The sequence below is a fragment of the Rhipicephalus microplus genome, chromosome 9, assembly GCF_043290135.1.
Source record: "Rhipicephalus microplus isolate Deutch F79 chromosome 9, USDA_Rmic, whole genome shotgun sequence".
Taxonomy (NCBI): Eukaryota; Metazoa; Arthropoda; class Arachnida; order Ixodida; family Ixodidae; genus Rhipicephalus; species Rhipicephalus microplus.
This window is the reverse complement of record NC_134708.1, coordinates 3,996,837-4,018,154: the sequence shown is the minus strand read 5'-3', so window position 1 is coordinate 4,018,154 and position 21,318 is coordinate 3,996,837. Positions and strand designations below refer to the sequence as shown.

General features: G+C 43.5%; 1 protein-coding gene across 3 annotated transcripts in view; it reads left to right on the top strand.

Annotated features, from left to right (window-relative positions):
• Positions 1-21,318, top strand: part of Hpr1 (THO complex 1-like protein Hpr1) — a 74,918-nt gene that overhangs the window by 23,218 nt on the left and 30,382 nt on the right. For all 3 annotated transcript variants that reach the window (XM_075872994.1, XM_075872992.1, XM_075872993.1), the window contains exons 9-11: positions 1,005-1,113; positions 5,654-5,791; positions 20,689-20,789. In XM_075872994.1, the coding sequence (XP_075729109.1) occupies positions 1,005-1,113; positions 5,654-5,791; positions 20,689-20,789 (348 nt within the window). The remainder of the gene's footprint in view (positions 1-1,004; positions 1,114-5,653; positions 5,792-20,688; positions 20,790-21,318) is intronic.

Below are 21,318 nucleotides of genomic sequence, written 5' to 3'. Positions count from 1 at the left end.
GGCAATCACTTTGAGCATTCAGTGACACTTCTGCTGCCCTAAAAAACGAAACAAAATTGTGCGACAGTAAATTTTTTTTTTCGTCGCCCTATTCCTTGGTTTTACGGTACTGCCGAATTTCAAGGTCGCCCGCTAGGCAGAGCCACATTTGAATTGGCAGTCTGTCAAAGGCCTGGCAAATGCTAATGTGGACTTCATCATTGTTTGCTCAGTGGGATGGCTCAAAATACTACTTTGATTGAAATTGCAGTGCTTAACCATTGCTTAACAATTTAGGTGATGTTCAAAGGTCTTTTCTTTTTCTAAATATAAGCCTATTCTTGAAACTGCTTCAAATGTTGTCCTTCATGATAAATAATGGATTCTTTTTTTCTGTAACATGCTCCGAATTTGGGTTCTAGGGCTCCAAGAATTAAATTTTGCTGCTGAAAAGATTGCTCCAAATTCTATTTTGGCTGTTGCATCCAAGCTTATAAAACTTTGAGCGACTGAAATAAGACTAAGCCGGGCTATTTTGAAATGTCATGTTTTGCATCCATCTGTGTCATGCTATCTTATTAAAATGGCAGCCCTTATATCGTTTCTACAAAATATTGGCTTCCTATATGGACAAGTGGACACATTTGAAGCTGTGCCATGCAGATGGGCACATTTGTGAAACCGGAGTGCTGTTGCCAACCATAAGAATAATAGCGGATTAGCTTTTGACTACATTCAGTCAGCTGTGTGTGGTGTAAAAAAAAAAAACTTTTACATTTTTAATGAAAGCTTGCCTCAAGAGTGTGCAGCTGTGCAAGCTTATAAGCACTCATGTTTACGGAGAAACGTGTAAACTTGTTGACTAACTCGAGTCCTGAAACAGAATGGTAGGTGCTAGTATGAATAAAATTGAGGAAAATAAAGATGCGTACTAGTATGTTTGTTTTGTTCATAATGTCCGTATGTGGTAACAACTTATCTTGGTGCATAAAGTAGTATAAAGTACTACTTATTGCCTCCTCTAGTTGCGTTCCCGTTGACTACAACCTTTACCGCAAGTTCTGGTCACTGCAAGAATACTTCCGGCAGCCTCTTCTGTGCTACACCAAAGTCCACTGGCGACAGTTCACCTCGGCAAGTGCTCTTGCTTTTTAGGAGCATGCACACTGTTTTGAAAAGATCTATATTTGCTATTAAAAGGTGCCTACGCTGTTTACTGTGTGGGGTCTTGGGACAGTCATACAAACCAACAGCAGGCCATTTATTTGTAGCCAAATTAAAAGCATGTGAATATAACATGCTGTGGTTATTGAGTTACAAGTTGAGTTCACCTGTTTCAAGAATGCAAGCCTCAGTAGTTCATGTATTTTGCAGGTATCCACATGGTGTCCTACTTGCAATCTGTATAATGAGAAGTGTATAATGACAAGTCATTATACAGATTGCAAAGAGGCTATCGTCTATCAAGTCACATTATCTTGCGGAAAAACATACATTGAGCAGAGCGAAAAGTGTGCCAATATTCGTTTCGGAAAGCATGAATGTTCACTATCGGAAGCGAAACCATTTTCTGTCACCGCCAATTGTAAACAATGCAGTTGCGCTCCATTCTTAGTTGACACATAAACAAGGGATAGTCAGAGAAATCATTGAAGTGGTCCATGTGCAAAGGAAAGGAGAAAATTTGTATGAATTCACCTTTTATTGCGCTAAGTGGCATGGAATTTCAATGCCTGAGCGCTACCTGCACATGTTGATTACAATAACTATCTGTTTTCTGTTCTGTTTTTTTTTTTACTTCACCTTTATTTTTGCATTTTTTTGTCTTAGTAAATTCAGTTGCAAGTCAGTGCCTGTGTTGTGAGTCTTCGTCCCTCAGTGTGTAGTTAAAATTTGTTTGCTTTATGTATATTTGTGTTCTAAGGCTTCAAATGCAATGAATTTGTCAGTGTGTTGCAGTGGTTTCAACATTCGTTTTCCTAACTTCTTTAGACAAGGCTTAGCAAGCATGGCTAAATAATTGAGCTGATCTCAATAATAAAGGCAGAACATACCTGATGCTTTGTCCACAACATGAGATGACACAAAATGATAGCCGATTTCTTCATTTATTTGTTGCTGTCAGGAGAGTGGGCAATAGCAAGTGCGAGTTTGAATCGAAGCAGGTGGTTGTGCTGGCATGGGTGCTGTCATGTTGGTTAGTAACACCAGCTACGGACAGTTGCTAATATACAACAATTAAAGGCATGCACCATAAATGCGAAGTATCTTATCACACATTGCTGTGGCATAGTATGTACCACGGAGTAAGATAAGAGAGGAGCGCCGACTCCGCTCGTCTGGAAGAGACACATCTTGCAACGCCGCTTCATGCTTCACGGTTGTCTGCCAGGTTGCGCTACGTATGGAGGAAAGCAGCGGAGGAGAGGCGCTGCCCTCAAGCAGAGCCGTGGGCAGGGGCTCCATTTGTCGTAGCTATAGCAACGGCACAGACACGCGCTTGGTCGCATTCATGGGTCTGCTCGTCTATCCGTTTTGTTGTCTGTTCCGCGGATTCCTTACGTCTTCTACCAATTCTTTCCTGTAAAGAGCATGATTATTGCAGTTTGCGGATCGACGTTATGATAAGAAATAACCCAAATGTATCATTTTACTTCTCTTAATAAAACAGGCCAAATGCCTGACATCTTTAATGTAGGCCACAGAGAATTATACAATGCCACCGCAACGTACAAAAGCATAATATATACATAAACTTAATGTATGGGGTAACATGGCAAAAAGTGAGTTTCAATCTGGGCAGAGAGAGTCTTTTGTGTTGCTTATAGCAGTAGAGCTGCTTGCGCTGCTATCTGCTGCACATTGTTCTTTGGAAGGTGCACTCAAGTTGTTGTCTTTTCTTAGATCCTTGCCAGGCTACCAACTGAAGGAGTCCTCTCGTAGGCAAGGCTGAGAATTTTCATTCTCTGGGCAAAGAAAGGCGCCCACTCTGTATGCGGTTGTAGACAAATTGATGTCCTCTCCCTCTTTGCCACCTGTGTCTGTTGTGATGTCCTCTCCCTCTTCGCCACCTGTGTCTGTTGGTTTTTCCTGATATTCAGCGTCATTGAGTTAAGCCATGCGTACCCCAAAGATGGAACAAATTGCTCCCTTTTGAATTGAGGCATTTTCTTTACATCTAGTAGAATGTTTCTTTTGTGTTCGCTGAAGTACCTGTCAAACATGAGGTGCTTCTTGAAGTGTCGAGCACATAATTTCGATTTAAGGGGTCGCATACTCACGGGCACTTTTTGGCACCACTGATCTAGTAGCAGCAGATCAGATGAGGCTGCCAAGAGCGGAATCTTCTCCCACCCTTTGTCATAACCAGACTTGCAGCAGGGAAAAAACACTTCATTGCCCTCTGTCCGGTTACCGCGCGTCTTCACTCACAAATACAAAGATATCTTGTCCCCTCGAGCATGAATAAGCACATTCCTGATATTAAACAAAAGGTGTAACACGAAAATGTCCGGCCAACACTGCCACTCAGGCGTTCATGCATGGAAAACAAGCGTACGTGTGCTCTGGTGTTCTTCTTCTGCAGAATTCTTCGTCTGTTTTGTCTGAAGGTCTGTAACAGTGTTTCGCATATGTGTAAAAAAAAAGCGGTTCAATGTTTTTATTTTTTAGTATTTCATAATGAGTATGCATATATACGTTTCGTTTGGTTGTTATACTGAGGCAGCCGAGCAAATGGTTTTCTAGCCGACGACACGCTATGCGCTTGCCGCTCCCTGCCACCGCTGGTTTCCGCCAGTTCAGGCATGCGCTCATTAGCACAGCTCTACAGATGGTGCTATGCGTTGTGATTCGCCCTGAGAAAGAAGGAAGCATGTGCAAAAGCAGGAAGAGGAGCAGAGGAGGAGAGCAAAAGAATGAGTTAGACCACCGCATGCGCATTGCACGATGTATCTCGCGCGAAAGTGATAGGCGACGAGGGAAGCGGCGCACTTTTCTTATTTTATTCCGTGGTATGTACCAAACAAGTGCAAATGTCTGAACATTACCAACTGTAAGTTGATTACATGTAGAACTATGATTTGCTCCGCAAGCATGCAACTTCCTTATACTCTGCTGCAACCAACTTGTGTGGTACGGCCACAGCTGCTTCGCTGGCCCAATATGTTGGCTGGAGCTGGAGGGAAGACAGATAATGTGATCAAGCACAGCCGTGCCCGTGTGCCATTGCCTAATATCGTCCATATGTATAGTTATGCGTACATTTATAGAATGCCTGAAATACAGTAGACTTATGATAATTCAAACTTTGATAATTCATACTTATGGTTAATTTAAACAAAATTCAATGTTTTTTTATGGTTGGGCCTGTATTCTTTCAATGTATTTAAAAGCCACGTAATTCAAACTCTGTCATTCGGTTGATTCATAATTTTCGCAGTTATATACTGGAAATTGCCTGCTCCTTTCCTAGTACTATTTGAAAATTTGTGTGCTTATATAATTCCAACTATCTAAAACAGAAAAATGAGCACCTCGTGTTTTTAAGGAAAAGGGCTTTGCTAGTTAACAAATGTTAAAATGAAGCACATGCATGGCTGTGATGCTTTTGAACTGGTATAGAAAGCTTTGTGCTGAAGACACATATAGCAAAGAAGCAGTCGGCAGTTGATGATTTCTTCAAAAGGTCTGATCAGTAATAAATGGCCAATAAGCTCGTGGGCCTTACACCTCAGCTTTCTTTTCATTAGGTGCAGTTAAGGTTGAAAACGCTTTAAAAAATGTTATTGTGGTAAAATCAATGTGTCATCTTGCCCTGATATATCTGAGACCTTCTGATAATTCAAACTTGTTGATAAAGTCACTTTGCCCTGAGTCATATATCTGAGACCTTCTGATAATTCAAACTTGTTGATAATTCAAACAAAATTCAGGGGTCCCTTGGAGTTTGAATTAACCCGAGTCGACAACATGTAGTTCAGAACAAAACATTTTTAAGGGTGTGGCCAGGGATTTGAACCTGTGACCCTCGGCTTGACGGTGCAATTCATTTAACCAATCAGCCACATTGCACGCATCCGTAAGCATACTAATGGTAAGCTATTTGTACTCACTACTTTCAGTTGGTGATACGTGCATCTCAATGGGCCTTCAGCGTAGTAGATACATGTTCACTGTCACCTTTAAGATGCCACAAAGGGTGTGTGCTGAGGGCAGGATTGTATGTAGAAATCGTTTGGGGGGCTTTTCAATCAACAGCGGGGGCTGGGTTGGCTAACGGTCATTTTGTGCTGTGTATGCATGGTGAAAATATGCCACTGGTGGAGGGCATTGCCCCGTCCGCCAGAGTTGGGCTGCCTGCCCTTGGTTGACCAAAGGAATGTGGTTTCCTCTGCTTGGTGTGAATTTATCACAGTGCCATGAAGTTACAGACTTCACATTGTTTATTGTTGCTGTGTTCGCTAAAGGAGTGGCCTTCTAGCCATTCATCATTTGACATTCCGATTGGTTGCTATTGCGTTCACTGCGTCGCCCTTGCGCTGAGATTTTTTTATTGCTTCTTTGCCAAAGGTTCGAGCAGTGCTGTAGTTTGTAGCTCGTTCACTGCCCCTTGAGCAGGAAAACAAGAAATAATTTGGGCTTTGCTGAATGTGCTGCGATGTGTTTGTTTTAGTACTCGACAGATGTGCTGTCAGTGTTTGGCAGCTTCAAGCTGGACGACATCAAGACAGCACAGTGGGCATTACCAGGAAGCTCAAGCAGTCCATCTGGGAAGTCCGTGTACTTTGCGAAGTACCTGACTAGCCAGAAGGTGGGTGCATTTTTGAGTATTAAATGAGCTTGGCTGCTTTTTCGGAGGCATGCTGCCAAGGCTCTTGCAAACATCTGTAGCAAACATTATTGCACCGCATGGTATCTACATTTACTTGTCAAAAACAGCCAAAAATCACCTTCTTTCTCCTCAGCACAATCAGTATTGTCATAATATGTACAGCAGGCGGTATTGGCTGATTTCATGAATGGGTGCCAGTGTGAATGTTACATCGTTTATTGCATTTTATTCGCATAATAGGTGCACCCCTAGTTTGTTTGCGAGAAATCGTTTTTTTTTTATTTCCGCTCATAATAGGCGCACCCCAAACTTGGCTGTGATCAGTAATTCTGTGCCGTATTTGCACGACCCTTTTACATTAACTTAAGTGACAAAAAAAAGTAAAGAAAAAAGACTGCGGCAGGGCTGTGCCAGCTCCGCGGGCACACCCAGGGAGGAAAAAGGGCAGTTGCTTAGGTGCCTTTGCAGCGGTGCCGGCGTGGCTCCGGCCACTAGCCGGGCTGCGTGCGCTCATGGAGCGTGTGGAGCGCGCACGTTTTATGCGGAGCTTCCTGTCTGGAAAAACTTCGTTGTTATCATGTTTGCTACCTTGTCTGCAAATTTAAAAGCTTTTTGGCTTTCCGATGTGAGCTTTCACCTTTGCTCCCACTGCGCAGACTTGCACAAGGTCAGCAGACTTTTGTCGTCGTTAATTTCCTGGCCACGAACCTAAATGTGGTATCACAGGTGCTGCCCTTAAATCAATTGCTTGAGTGCGATCTTTTCAACACTCAATATAGAAGGCAAGCAGGTTAGGGGGTGACATAAAGTTAGGTGGGCAGATGAGATTTAGAAATTTGTGGGTAAAAAGTGGCTGCAGGAAGCACACGATCGAGTTGACTGGCAAAACATGGGAAAGGGCTTTCTCCTGGAGGGGACGTAGTCAGGCTGATGATGAAGATGTAGATCCATGTCGTCGTGTGCAAACATCCCGCGACAACAGGCCGAATCGTAGGCTAGCTAGGCCTAATCATACTTGATGCTTTTCGGTTGCAGTCCCGAGCGATAAAAGTTGTGGTTTTGTGCGAAATCAACGTAAATCTTTTTGGTGGGTCTATTTAGGGGGGCAGATGGGTCTTTGGGACCGAAAAGTGAGAAAAAAATTAATTTTTTTAAATTGACACATTTTGTTCCTGCAGCTATTTTTCTATCTGCAAATTTTCATGCACCAAGAAGTGGTAATTCTTTTTTTAATGTCATTATAAATGTTCATATTCATGGTGCCACCAATATGCAGAACCTGCAAAGAAAGGGGGAATCTACTTGGAGGCTTTTTTAATAATTTGGTAGCGCTGTTGTTTCGAGGCTCTGCTACCAATTGATGAGGGCCTTTATGAACATTGCAAAACATGCACACCATGATTGTTGTTTTTCGAATAAACTGTGTGTTGTCAGTTTTTTTTTTTCATTTTTTTCATTTTTCTTAAAAAAATTGTAAATGAACGATTGTTCAATTTCGAGGCCTATATATTTCTGCAGCTAGAGCAGGTACAACAATTAACTCTTTTTGCAATGGAAACGTTTACGTGTATAGAATGCAAGTAGGGGAGCAGAATTTTGAGCCGAAGCCTTTCTAATTAGTCACTCATAAAATTGTAAGACATTTCCAACTGCCTTTGAAAGTGGAAAGTTCATTTTGCTGTAATATAACCAAGAAAGGCCAGAAAATAAAAAAACTCTTGCATATTTCTGATCTCTAGTCATTAGTATATGTTGCCATATCTTAATTATCCCTTTTGATTAAGCACATTTTTTTTCCTATGGTAAATAATAGAGGGTGAAATTAAGTCATCTCAGGAACAAGATGAGTTATAGGAAAAGTATAATTACATATTTGAAATAAGGAGAAAAACCTGCATAAGCATGTGCAGTTTTGTCAAGGTCACTGAAGCAATAAGCAAAAAAATGTCTATGGCGAGTTTTCTCCCTTAGAAGAAATAGGGCTTGAATAGCCACTGTAACACTCGAATGGCGGTTCGTGATTCGGTGTCTTGGGTGTGAGCCTGTGAAATCAAACAATCAGTACCGTTCTGCACACAAAATTTCAGCCGTAATAATGCGCATAATCTAGGCGGCGCTTTCTTCTCATATTTTCTTATTTCTCATTCATGTTTTGATGTTAATTTCTGGAAATTTGAATGCACACTGCATTGCAGGCCTCGGTTTTCGAACACGCGAGACTGCATGCTCAACACTTTTTGCGCTAGTGTAGCCGACAAAGAAAGCTATTTTGGCTGTAGAGCAGATTTTCGTGACTTCGGCGACGTATGTTATCAACAGTGTATGCTGTTATCGGAAATAACGTTTTCGGAAATTTTACCTCGTGTAATCGGCGCACTCCAAAGTTGGAGCTGGATTTACTGGAAAAAAGGTACATTTATTATGAGAGTAAGTATGGTAGTTTATCCATTTATTCATTTATTTATTCATGGTACCATACAGGCCCCGTAGAGCATTGAGAAAAAATGACGACAAATAAAGCATAAAAAGAAACTACTTGGAGGAAGAAACAAAGAAAATTGTACAATGGAAGGGCAAACAATCGATTGCAGTGCAATACAAAATCTAGAAAAAAAACATCTTTATACAAAAATTAAGGGAACATATAATCTTAACAAATGCTCACGAAATTTCGCAGGGTCTCTTAATGAAACAATTTCACCAGGAAGACTATTCAAATGTGTGATGGTGCGTGGCAAAGCAGAGTTATTGAATGATTGTGTGTGGCCGAAGGTGCGTCTGAAACTGAGATGATTATGAGGACGACATGGTGTATGCAAAGGAATTTAAATCGAGAGGTGACTGGTCTACGAATTGTAATTGTACTTATAGAAGGGTCACAAAGCGGCAGGAATCCAAGTCAAGAGGGGCAATATTGTGTTTGATTTTGGTGATGCTGGAACAGCCATCCTACTTTGAAGTTATGAAGCGGGCTGCACGATTTTGGATGGATTTAACTTTATCTATTAGATATTGTTGATGAGGAGACTACATCAATAAAGCGTACTCCAATTGAGGGTGCAGAAAGGTTAGATAAGCCTGTTGCCAAAAGGAAGATGGGGAATGATGCAAATTCTGGTGCAAAAATTTCAGAGTTCTGTTAGCTTTCGCACATACCTCTTCGTTGTGATTGCACCAGGCAAGATTAAAACAAAGATGAACGCCGACATATTCGTAAGTAGACGAACTGGGAATTTCAGCGGACAGACAGAGTAAAGAAAGGGAAAAACAGATTGCTTACAAGTGAAAGAAAGTACACAGCACTTAGATGTATTAAGCGTCATTTGCCAGTGGCCACACCGCTGATTGATTAGGTCGAGGTCCTGTTGCAAACTTACATGGTCTTCTTCAGAGTTAATAGTCCTATACACTAGGTAGTCATCTGCGAAAAGACGAATTGAAGAAGAAAGGTTACGAGGCAAATCATTAATATACATAAGAAAAAGAAGAGGGCCTAATACACTACCTTGGGGCACACCTGACGAGACAAATAAAGTAGATGAGCTGGAGTTATTGACAAATGTGAACTGCTGTCGATTTGATAAAAAGTTTTAGAGCTACGATAACGTTGATGAGTCGAGTCTAAGTGCTGATAGTTTAGCTATTAGGTGACAGTGTCAAATGCTTGTCGAATTTTTTCGCAAAGTCTAGGAAGATGCAATCAATGATTTTATTATTATTCATACTGTTATGTAAATCCGACTCAAATTTTAAATCACATTATAATGCTTTCTGAAAACCATGTTGATTTACAAGGAAGAAGTCATTTGACTCAATATGACTAAATATGGGAGGCGACGATGTGTGAAAGCAGCTTGAAAGAGATTCATGTTAGCGAGATGGAGTGATAGTTACCGGGGGAGTGTTCGTTCCCATCTTTAATTATTAGAATGACCTTTGCCGTCTTCCAGTCGGTGGGAACTTGACCAGTGGATAAACAATGGTAAAAAATGGGACGTAAAATTTGACTGGACGAAGCGCATGTGTTTTTGAGTACCTTTGTATTAATATTGTCGACACCGCACACACAGGCCTTCTACAGTAACACTGATAGGAGACATGAAGTAGTACTCAAGATCAGAGATGCAGGGAACCGATGAAAAGTCTTCATTTGTAAAGACAGAGCAAAAAAAACCAATTGAAGGTTGAAGCACATTCAAGTGCTGAGACGGAAACATTATCAGTGCTATGTAATATAAGCATGTCACTGCCATGATCAGGTGAAATGGCATGCCAGAACATTCTGGGGTTTGTGTGCAAAAGTGTAGGGAGATCAGTGGTACAATATTTCTTTTTCCCTTCTCTAATTGCAAGAGAGTAAGATTTTAAGCAGTCTTTATATTTATACCAGGATTTAGGAAACGATAATTCCTTAGCACAAGCATATAACCTTTTCTGTTTATTTCTGAGATATTTAAGTGATCTATTAAACCACAGTTTGGATTTATAGTTAATGATATGGATTAGTGGAACATATTTATTTATGAGAAGCGCCATAATATTTCTAAAGGAAGTCCAGTTATTCTGCACAGACCTGTTGGTGCATGGGGGAAGAAATGTATTGTGCAGAAAGATATCAAGTTCAGCGTTCATTTGATTGTAATTTGCCTTGCTGTAATCCCTGATTACCTTATGCTGGACACCCAAAAAAGCTAGTGGGACATTGATTGAAAACTGTGAAAGCTTGTGATCACTAAAGCCATCTAATTGCAGAATGGGGCCTATCCTATAGTATGTGGCTCTGTTGTCAGAATGACATCTAAAATATTTATTATCTCGAGTGGGCTCTGAAAAAAAAAGCTGGGTGAAAAGTCAAATGGGTACTGACACCTTTTTTCGGAGGCGAGTTCTCTGCATTACAAATTTCCTGTTTACAGAGACGGCTCTGAGCAAGTGTGACACTCAGCAAATGCTGATATTTAATTTTGATATTAAAATCAAATTTCTTGCGGCGCTTCTGCCGGCATTAACTTGACGTCAGGCTACATTGCTAATCCCGGTGACTTCACGTAGCAGTCTGGTAAGTTGTGATGACGTCAAGCACCAAAACAAAAAATGGCATGGCAGCTTGTGAGTCGCCGTCTCGATAGTCTCCTCGTGCCATGCGGTCACTGGGGGCTTTTGGCTTGTAGGGATACTTCATTACGTTACCGTGTTACCGGATACACAATGTAATCTGCACATAAGCCAGTTTTTATGAAATGTAAACCTTTACATAACATAAGCTACCCGGAGGGTAGGCTTTAGGTTTGCGGCCCTATCTCCCAAATCCACTTTTGTTCGTAGGAACTCATGATATTCACATTGCGGAGACTCCAGCTGTCGAGTCAAAGTAAGCCGAAGTGCGAGCGGCAATAGAGGCTCGTTCACACTGAAGGCGGGGTGGCCAATGCGGCGAGGCGGGAAGTGGGAAAAACCTCCTCTCCGGGCGGTAAAAGCGGCAAAAAAAACCAGGCTGCAAGGCCGATTGCTCTTGGAGCAATTTTTTACCGCCTGCCGAGGCTCGCCGCAGCCAATCAGAACGCCACGCAGTGGAGGCGCGGTGGTGGTGCGGGTATACGATTGGGAGAAGCACTGACACGTCATAGCGACACGTGCGCAAAATCGCGAGATGCCCGCCTCGTCTGCCGCGCGGCGAGACGAAGGAGGCATGCGGTCTGAACAGGTTCACGCACTCGCCGCTTCAGAAATTTTGTTTTGCCGCGCCGCCTTTCGTGTGAATGAGACATAACAATTACATCGCTTCGGCCAGATTACCAATGCTAGAATAGCCTAGAACATAAAACCCGTAAACGTGCGAGTCTCTGATATAGTGGATAGGTGGTGCCATCTGGCGAGACCAAAATGAACCAGCAATCACAAAATTGTTATTGCAGAAACATTGTCCATTGTACATCTCGCGTAAAAACCGTGCAGCGGTGTTATTAGGGATGAGTAATCATATTAATCATTTTTAGCTCAAAAACTATACAAATGTGTTCACGACTGTGGTTGCATGAATTGTCGCAAGATTGCGATACCATCGTGGCAGTATCCTAGTATTTCTTCACCTTTTTGTGCATACGAGGATACTGTACACGATAAAGAAACACCTTGCGATTTTGCCAGAGCATTGATTCTATCCTGTCCGAGTTAAAAATTGTTGAAATGCAGTTAACATCACCGTTTGTGGAGTACGAAAACGTAAAGGCATACGTCTGCGTACGTGCATAAACTTTTACGTAGGGGAAGCTAAAACGTTGAAAAAAATGCGTTCCAGTAAGACGGTAAATGCAAACTGGTATCCAAAAGCATGTTAATGTAAAGAAGTATACGTAGAAGCTAAAACCCCCTTGCTGGTGAAGCGAGCTAGCAGAGTCTAGAATAGTGCACGTGAATACAAGACATTTGCTTATCAGAGGGCAAATGAATTGTTTGATTTTGAATATTTCGTCATGGCACCAATATTTTGCTCTGTCAATTGTCTTGCGCAAGTAAAACAAAGGACAATAGGTGCAAGTTCCACTGACTCCAGTTCGATCCAGCGCTGAGACAAGTGGGGGCCGGGGCAGAAACTGGATGCCAACCAAGCGAAGTTTACTCTGTTTGCTCCAATTAAAAAGAGATGTGGGTCGAAAAATCGCGTTTTTTTGTGAAAATTTTCATTTTTGAGGTACTTTTTCTAAAATCACATTTGATAATTCAACTATTATTTCCCCAAATGTCACAGCTGAATTCGAACGAGAAAGTGGTAAAAAATTGATCTGTGTTAGCGACGGTAGCTTTCGAAGTCGTGAATTCACGCAAGCGACGGCTATTTTTGAAAATCCATCACACGTCAACACAATGACGTTCGCCATCGCGGTTTGTTCGGGGATGTAGATCAAGCCTCCTTTTAACGTACAGGCGTCCCCCTAGATTGATATCTTAACAAGAAAAATCACTAAACAGTCGTTTCCAAGTCGGTTTTCAGCCAAGCTGCAGCCGCTTCGGGCATCTCTACTGGTCACATGGTATGCTACCGAGGTCGCCATTGGCTACATCTGATCGGCCCAGCTCGCTGAGCGTTTGCGACAATTGGCACTTGCCGTGTGTTTCTATGTTTTTCCGAGTCCGCCATGGATCACTTGAAGAAGCGAGACTTTCGAGCACAGAAGTTTGCAAGCAAGAATAAGTACCGAGGGTATAGTGAACTAAAATATGATCTAGTGGCGCTAACGACAAACCGCGGCTGCTGTCTCGGCGGCCCAAAACGACACGGACGGCCGCTAGGATTTCCCGCGGCGCCACTGCGCCGTTTCATGTTATGTGCGCGAGGCGCGCGCCGGCGGCTTCTTCCTTGGATAACGCGGGAGTCAATCAGTGCATGTGCGGGAGTATGCGTGTGAGTTTGGCGCGTTGAGCCACCACCTCCTGAAGAAACTTCGTCAAGGCCTGGAAGCTCTACTGCATATGTCAACAGGCTAACGACGCTGGTTGCGTTGTGCGCTGTGGTGGCACACAACGCAACCGACGCCGGCATTCGGTGGCATGTTTGCATCGGCGTTGCAGTCCCTACAACATTACTGCGCTTCGACAAGAAACAACGAATGTTGCATCGTTTTCTGTGTGCCGTCGGGCTCTTCGGAGTTTTGATGTGTTCTGCTTGTATTTGTGCTCGTGTGCGTTGGTGAGTGACCAGATTGCGAGCAGCTGTGGTGCCAAGAAAGTGTTGCGCCCACATTTCTGTGGAAACCGTGAATCAGAGTCGTGAGTGTATGTATTTGTATTTCCGACTGACCAAGGCACGCGGAACGCATAGATACGGGCTATCCTAAGGGATAGTGCCAGCCGAACAAAACATTAAAAAGTAAATATGCTGCTTTTCTTTCGTTTCTTGTATTGTGTTACATCTGGTGCCGTGTTATACCGTGTTACATTATCCCATGCACAAATTCGGAGTATGCGTTAAAGTAAATACCTTAAACGAGAAGCATAATGCTGTTGCTTTTTTGTTATTCACAGATGTTCGAAATAATATTTCGCCCGAGTGATATAGACGAGAGGGCCAGCGACAGCCAGCAGGAAATCCTGGCGCACACAAGACACGCTTTTTATTTCTCCAGTCTATGTGTGTCCTTCTCAACAAGTGTTCTTGCGGTACGCGTACTGTGCTGTTGTGGGCCGCGGACGTATAAGAGAGCGAAGCCGATGAGCGTCTCTTGCAGGCCGGATTATTGCACTTCCAGTTCTAACAAGCTACTCTACGGCATGTGTGCCGGTGCAATCTGCTGCGTTCTCTCGCCAGTACCAGAGTGGAGATTGTACTTTGTGAGATATCCCGCACCAACATACATGTAGCCCGCGACATGTCGAAGCGGAGAACGGATTCTCATTGCTTTTCTCTGGGTTGCCCAATTGGTAACTGGGGCACTTCCAAGGCGTCGCTGTTTGCAGCTCTCAGGCATGGTGATCTCAGCAGAAAGTGGGAGTGCAACTTCCGGGGGGTTGACAAGCCTCTGACCAAAACTTCAGCGGTGTGCTGAAGTTTTCGAGCCAAGATGCATCATTTCGAGCCAAGATGCATCATTTCGAGCCAAGATGCATCCTGCGTGAATATGTATGTGCACGGGATAAATGGCAGTGAAGTGCGCATTCCCCGTGGAAAGATGTCATTGGTTCCTGATGCTGTGCCGACGCTTTTGCCAGGTTCTCCACGTAGTAACGAACCTTGTAATTTGTATGTTTGCTAACCTCCCTGTCTTTCCTCATTTATTCCTTTTCCTCCTCCTTATGTTTGCACGATCCAGAAAGCAACGCGCGTCAGAAGTAACCATATCCGCAGCTCTGCAGGAGTCTGTGATGGCCCGACAACGCAGCCGAAACTGGCAGAAAAAGTAGCAGCGGCGCCACTTCACGGCATCCGGGTGAAAGCTGACGCCGAAGCCCAGTCGTTCGCGCCACTAGATCATATTCTAGTTCACTATAACTGAGGGCGTCGACGTAAGCCGAAGCACAAAGCAGCGGTAGAAGAATGCGGGCCACCGGCCACTAGGCCTAATCAAGGCAGCGGGGATATGGCGGCTTGCGGGAACTTGACGAAATTGACGCCACGATCAAGTTCATCAGCGCATTGGAAAAGAAGATTGAACAGTTCGAGAGCGAGAGAAAAAAGAGTGTTGGTGGTTCTGTGAGTGGAGTATTTCGTGACATTGGCGCACTGACATCGATGGTAAGCCGCGCCGTTTGTCCAACATGCTGCACCGCTGGACTCGTCATCCGCAACACTGCAAGTAAACGTAAGGGCCTCTCTTCGTTCCTCGAGCTGTACTGCGATAACAGTGAGTATCCTGAGTCGGCGGTTTCTGCCGCGCATAGTTCGCGGCGTGTTGTGCCGGAAGGACAGCCCATCGATGCCAGTGATGACTGGAGCTACCGAAGCGGCAGCTCGCGCGACAGCTTCGCCGTCATTGTGAAAGTAGTTGTGGCTGCGCGTGCAATAGGCATCGGGCATGAACAGCTGTCGCGATTTTGCACTATTCTCGGACTGTGAATACCTATGCATCACAAGACTTTTATTGCAATCGGTAAAAAAGTTCATGCTACAGCTACCAAAGCTGTGCAAGAAAACCTGGCGAAGATGAGGATGATATTTAAAAATAGAGTGGATGGGGCTGGTGTTGCTGTCCTGTATGATGGCACGCGGCAAAAGAGAGGGCACAAGAGCCACAATGGCGTAGGCACTGTTGTGTTTGTGGACACTGGTTTGTGCCTAGATTTTGAGGTGCTGTCAAATTACTGCCTCGCCTATAGCAGGCACAAGGACTTGGTTGCTGATGAAGAAACATGGCAAGCATTCCACACCCCTGTCTGCAAAAAAAATACAGAGTGCTCCTCTCATGCCATGGAGACTGAGGCAGCTTTGCGCATATGGGGCAGGACATCCTCATACACAACACCATTGCGCATCACCAAGTTTGCCATTGATGGGGACAGCAAAGCTTACACCGCTGTCACTGATGCCAAGGTATATGGTGAAGTTGTCGTGGACAAGGAGGAGTGCACAAATCATGTGGCCAAGCATCTAGGCACTGCTCTTCGGAAACTGCCAACACGACTGCCACAAGGAGAGAAGCTGACAGATGGCACAATTCAGAAGCTGCAGAACTATTACCGTCGTGGGGTCTCGATGAGACGAGCGCGCGCCACTCTACGCTCTTGGAGTGAACGGACACAGCAGACACGGTCGGTACAAACCAACAAACACATACACACTTATTTAACTAATTTAGACGACAATATTGTACGCCGAATTGGTACATAACTGATTATGTAATACAATAGGACATCATTACACAATAACACGATAAACACACAACATGACAAACACACTAACACACCCAAAGTATCGTCGCCAACGCTTGACTCACCACGTGGGCCTACCGCAGGCGGCTCGCGGTGCGTCCACGGCAGACCCACTGCAAGAGACGACCGTTCGCGGCAGCCGCCACGCGCAGAAAAGGCTCGCTCCACTCTCACCCGCTACCAAGGCCTGCCTTCCGCCAGGGGTCACCGCCGGAGCTACCACTCTACCAACAGTGGTACTTCACGCGAACACAACGCCATCTATCGCCCGGCGGTCGTCACTCAAATTGCGGCCTTGGGGCGAGACCTGTGCGCCACACGGCGCAAACAACTTTGCAAGGGCTGTCAGCACCCCCACACCGTATTGTAATCACAAACAACAGAGGTGATATTCTGAAAATGCATAGTGCCATCTGGGCCTCGTATTTCCACTCATCATCGAGCAACTGCAGGCAGCCACCGATACTGTCCAGAAGGGGTGACTTCCTGGTGCATGCATAGGCGTGTGGCGGGGTGGGGAGGCTTCACCCGACCACACGCCAATCTTGGAAGTGTGGCAGCTTGGGCTAGTTGGTATGGTATGACGATAGTTATAGCGCGAGAACAAAACGACGACACAGAGACAAGAAGGACACGAAATCTTATCTCTGTGTCATCGTTTTGTTCTCGCGCTATAACTATCGTCATGCCAATCTTGACCAAGGCTCAAGATTGGCTGTGCTTCCCATTTACAAGCGCCTCACAGATGAAAAGTTGCTGGTACGCTGTATTCAAGGAAAAACCCAAAACGCTGCAGAATCTTTGAATAGCAAAATTTGGTTGTTGTGTCCGAAGACGAAGGTTGCCTCTTGGACAACAGTGAAAACTACAGCTGCTATGGCCGTGCTGCGGTTTAATAAAGGACATTCAAGTTTTGAACACGTGCTACAAGAGTTTGGTGTAGTGCCACCAGATCAACTGATCACCCTGGGCCAATGCCCCGACCAGACGAGAATCAAAAGAATGTCTGCGTGTGAAACAGCCGAGGTAAGGGCTCATCGTCGCAACGTGGCCAAGAAAGCACGCCTCAATGACTCCCTTCTCAAGCGGTGAGAAGGTAGTACATATGCAGAAGGACAATTTTGAGTGCTAAAGTTTTGTGCAAATCGCACTGTGTAATCATGAGTAAACATATAAATAACTTTCAAATGCATTTTTCTCAATTTCTATTTTGAGGCAATTTGCTCTACTTGTGCACAAACTTTTTTACTCATAATATAGTCCTGATGAAATTTTGCACAGAGCTTAATCAGCCACTCTAGAATACGAGTATCTACTTCAGGTTGCAATATACATCTCAGATTTTTTGTTACACAACTTGATATGCTGATAGAGAGATGTAAAATGTGCATTTAGTACCCTTAAACTTTTTTTTTGAGACGTAGCAACAGAAGTCCTTACTTGAGGTACTTTTCTCTATTCTACTGTTCAAGTGCCGCACAATGAGCCATTCTACGATTTTGTGTGAAAATTTTTAGTAAGCTTTAATGTGTGCACAAAATACCCTATATTTTGATATCAAAGTTGTAGTAACTCTGGAACTGCTATAGCTATCAGAAAATTAATTACAGTTATGAACTTAGCACTGAAAACTTTACTAACACCTAAAATTTCAAGAAGCTGGGTTAAAAAATAAAACCTTTTTCGAGTAGCATCTACCCTGAATCCAGATGCGTACACGTATAAAATGACCGACTTCGGATTGTCTACGAAGAACCTGTGCCTTATAAGTAATGGCAACCCAACGTTGTGCCCCCCCTGCAGCGACAGTTGCCACATGTGCGGCGCGCAGTAGATAAAGCAGATGATCAAATGAGTGACACACAGACGAGGATACGTCACGAGAACTTGCGCGCACATACTACCGCCTGATGGCGCTGTTTATACCAAGTGGTGATGTCAGGGTGCAGTAGGAACTGGAACTAGCTTTTAAAAGCATGCCGTAATTAATTTTTCAATGTGCACTCACGCTTACCGGTACGTTTTCTACGCCCCCCGGGGCGTGGTCTACCACATGACTAAAAAAAAAAGAGACGACAAGAAAAAAGTCAAGTATCAGTGCCCCTTTAAAACAAAGTTAGTTACTGCGGCCACCTGCAGGGTGTCCTTTCGTGCTGTGCGCAACTAAACCAGATGTAGTGACCAGTGAGGTCAAATAAGAAATGCCATAATGTGCAGTCATGTAGCTTTTGGTGGGACCCCATGGCTATCCCTCCATTTGATAGTTTCCTTGTGGCAGCAAAAGGAAATCAGTAGGCTTGTGTGAATAGTGATTTTTGGGTCTGAAGGGAATAGTAATTTTGGTCGAATAATTTGAAATCGCACTTGTATACTATATATGACATACAAAGAAAAATTGGCATATTTATCATGACCTAACTAACCTGCACAATATGTTTTTATATTGAAATAAGGCCTCTATGCAAATGCCCCCCCCCCCCCTTTTATTTTCGTTAAAAAAAGTCTAAGCAACTCTGACTGGTAGTAGGATGCGACTTTTGGTAGGGCGCGAGTCAAAGCTCGTAGAATACGTAACATTTTAAAATTTATTATACTTTGAACATATGTCGTCATAACAAGCTTTTAAGCTTAATAATATGATGAATTGATTTGAGGGCAATATATTCATTTAAAGGAGCCCTGAAACACTTATTGAAGTAGCCATGGAATAGATTAGTTATAGAAGCCTATTGCCTCAGGAATTCGCCACAAAAATTTTTAGAATCCATCCGGTACAAGCAGCGTTGCGAAGCTTTGTCACACACTGCAATCGCATTCTCTTCTCGTCCCGACAAAGGCGCTGGAAGCCAAGCCGGGTGGGGTGGCACCGCGAAAGAAAATGCGTCAGATGCACCTCGTGACCTTGAGCACCCTCCCCCCCCCCCCCTTTTTTCTTCGAATATGCGGCTTTTCAGCGTGATCGTGCGTGTACGCGTGGACAAGTCGCGGCCTCTCGCATCGGTCCCAGTGATGATTGAGTGCACCATGTTCAAATCAGCCAATGGTTGATGCAATGGCTGTGACAAGTGATTTTTGAGCTTGTAGTGTCATTTGCCGAGACAAGAGAGCAATTTTTAGCTGCCTTTGAGAATTTATTGTGAAATGAAGGACGCGTGCTGCGCTCTAATATTTGGCTCATGGTTTCTCAGAAGCCTCAACTGCCAATCGGGAGCATTTTCTGACCATGCTCGAAAAGTGTTGCTGGGCCCCTTTATACTTGAAAAGGGGCTTCGCGGCAATGTTTTTTATTGAATGGGTGCTTTCACGGCATAGCACTCCAACGCTGCAGTGAAACTACATTTACAGGCTGTTGCATGCGGATTATTATACATCTATTCGTTCATTGCGAATAGTTCGAAATTTTCAATAATTTAAATTAGAACCGAAGCAGATTCTAATATTCTACTATTCATTCTAATATTTGCACAACCCTAGAAATCAGTTGGCAATTTTTGTGCTGTTATTGGTTGATAGCTGGCATAAATCAAAAGCAGCGTCTGGATCAGATGTGCTTCTTGTTGTGGTGTGGCACCATGTACTGGGCACCACACTCTATTGCACGCTAAAATGTCACAGTTGCAGCAATAGCATGCTCCGAAAATACAGCTGGAGAGAGTGACCGTGTGTCTATAAGATCTTGACTGCGGGCATGATGTAGCTTCTTTTTTTTTTTTGTCATCCCTTTGTGTTCCAGCACACTCGTGTATGCAAAAAAAGAGAGAGAAAGAAAGTGCATAAAGCTGGCAACATCTCCGCCCGTTCTTTGTAGCAATCGATTCAAGGCAGAATAATTTACGATACTAAGGTGAATCGATGACTACTTGGAAAAGTGGTTCAGGACCTCTTTGAGAACAGTAGAAATTGATTACTAATTCTTGTTGGAATTACTGATGCACATATTTAGGGAGTAATTAATTTGGTGCCTAAAATTAGCTCATAAAGCTCAATAAATATATATAGTTTCATTCAACTAGGTGATGAAATAAGTGGAGTTAACTTTATAATTGCAGTCTCCCCTTCCTAGAATAACTGATTAGTAGTCACTTTAAGTTGGAGGATGTTTATCAATCAGACATAAAACAGAGGCCATACTGGCACTTACAAAGTTTTGGTACCTAATGGCTACATACATGGCATCATGGATTTCACCCATGGAAAACAGAAGGGCACGAAAATACGGCACGCAGAGAAAAGATGGACACAGATGACTGGCTTTTTCTTGTGTGCCGTATTGCGTTTATCATGAACCAACACCAATTTGACTAAATTTTTTTTTTACGCATTTCATCAATACTTGTGCCATTGTGGCCCAGTAAGTAATTATGAAAGTTTAATCTATAGCTCATTTTAGGTAAGTGTACATTATGTATTGCTAAGGAGCTAACTAGACATGCCTTGTTGGACTTCGTGGTGTCATGGCCATTTTTTTTAGACTTACACAGGAAGGAAGTGTCATTTAATGGTCTTCTTTGCAGCTTCTGGAGTTGGAGCTGAGTGACAGCAACTTTCGTCGCTATGTCCTGGTGCAGTTCTTGATCCTCTTCCAATACCTGCAGTCCACCGTGCGCTTCAAACTGTTAAGTGAACTTTACATTTCTTTCCTCAAAAGCTATAGAGAAACAATGAGTTGATCTAGACTCGCAAACTGCACTTTAAAAACCTCATGGGTTTCTCTGCCATCAGTTCATTATTAGCAGAGAAAGTCAAGGTGCAAGTATCATTTTCAAATTTCGCGTCGTAATCTCTGCACGTGACGTAGGAAATTCCACAATGTATTTTTCTTATTTTCACGATATAGGCTCGGTAAAATTTTTTGAGGCTTCTTATGCTAAGTCTGTGGCACCCACAGATTATAATGTACTACAGTTTTATAGATTAAAAGCTACGTAGGACTGAGTAGACACCTTAGAAAATTGATGACGTCAGTGTTTGGTGCGCGAATCGCAAGGCGCCGTCTCATTTCACATGTTCTCTCGCTTACCAAGCGTCGTGTTGCAGTAAGAATGGTGTGTTCAAGATTGTGAAATTGTACCTTATGAATACGTGAAGGAGCGTTTTGCTCTTTAGTGCCCCTTTAAGACGGAGATGTGAAATGAAAGCATTGC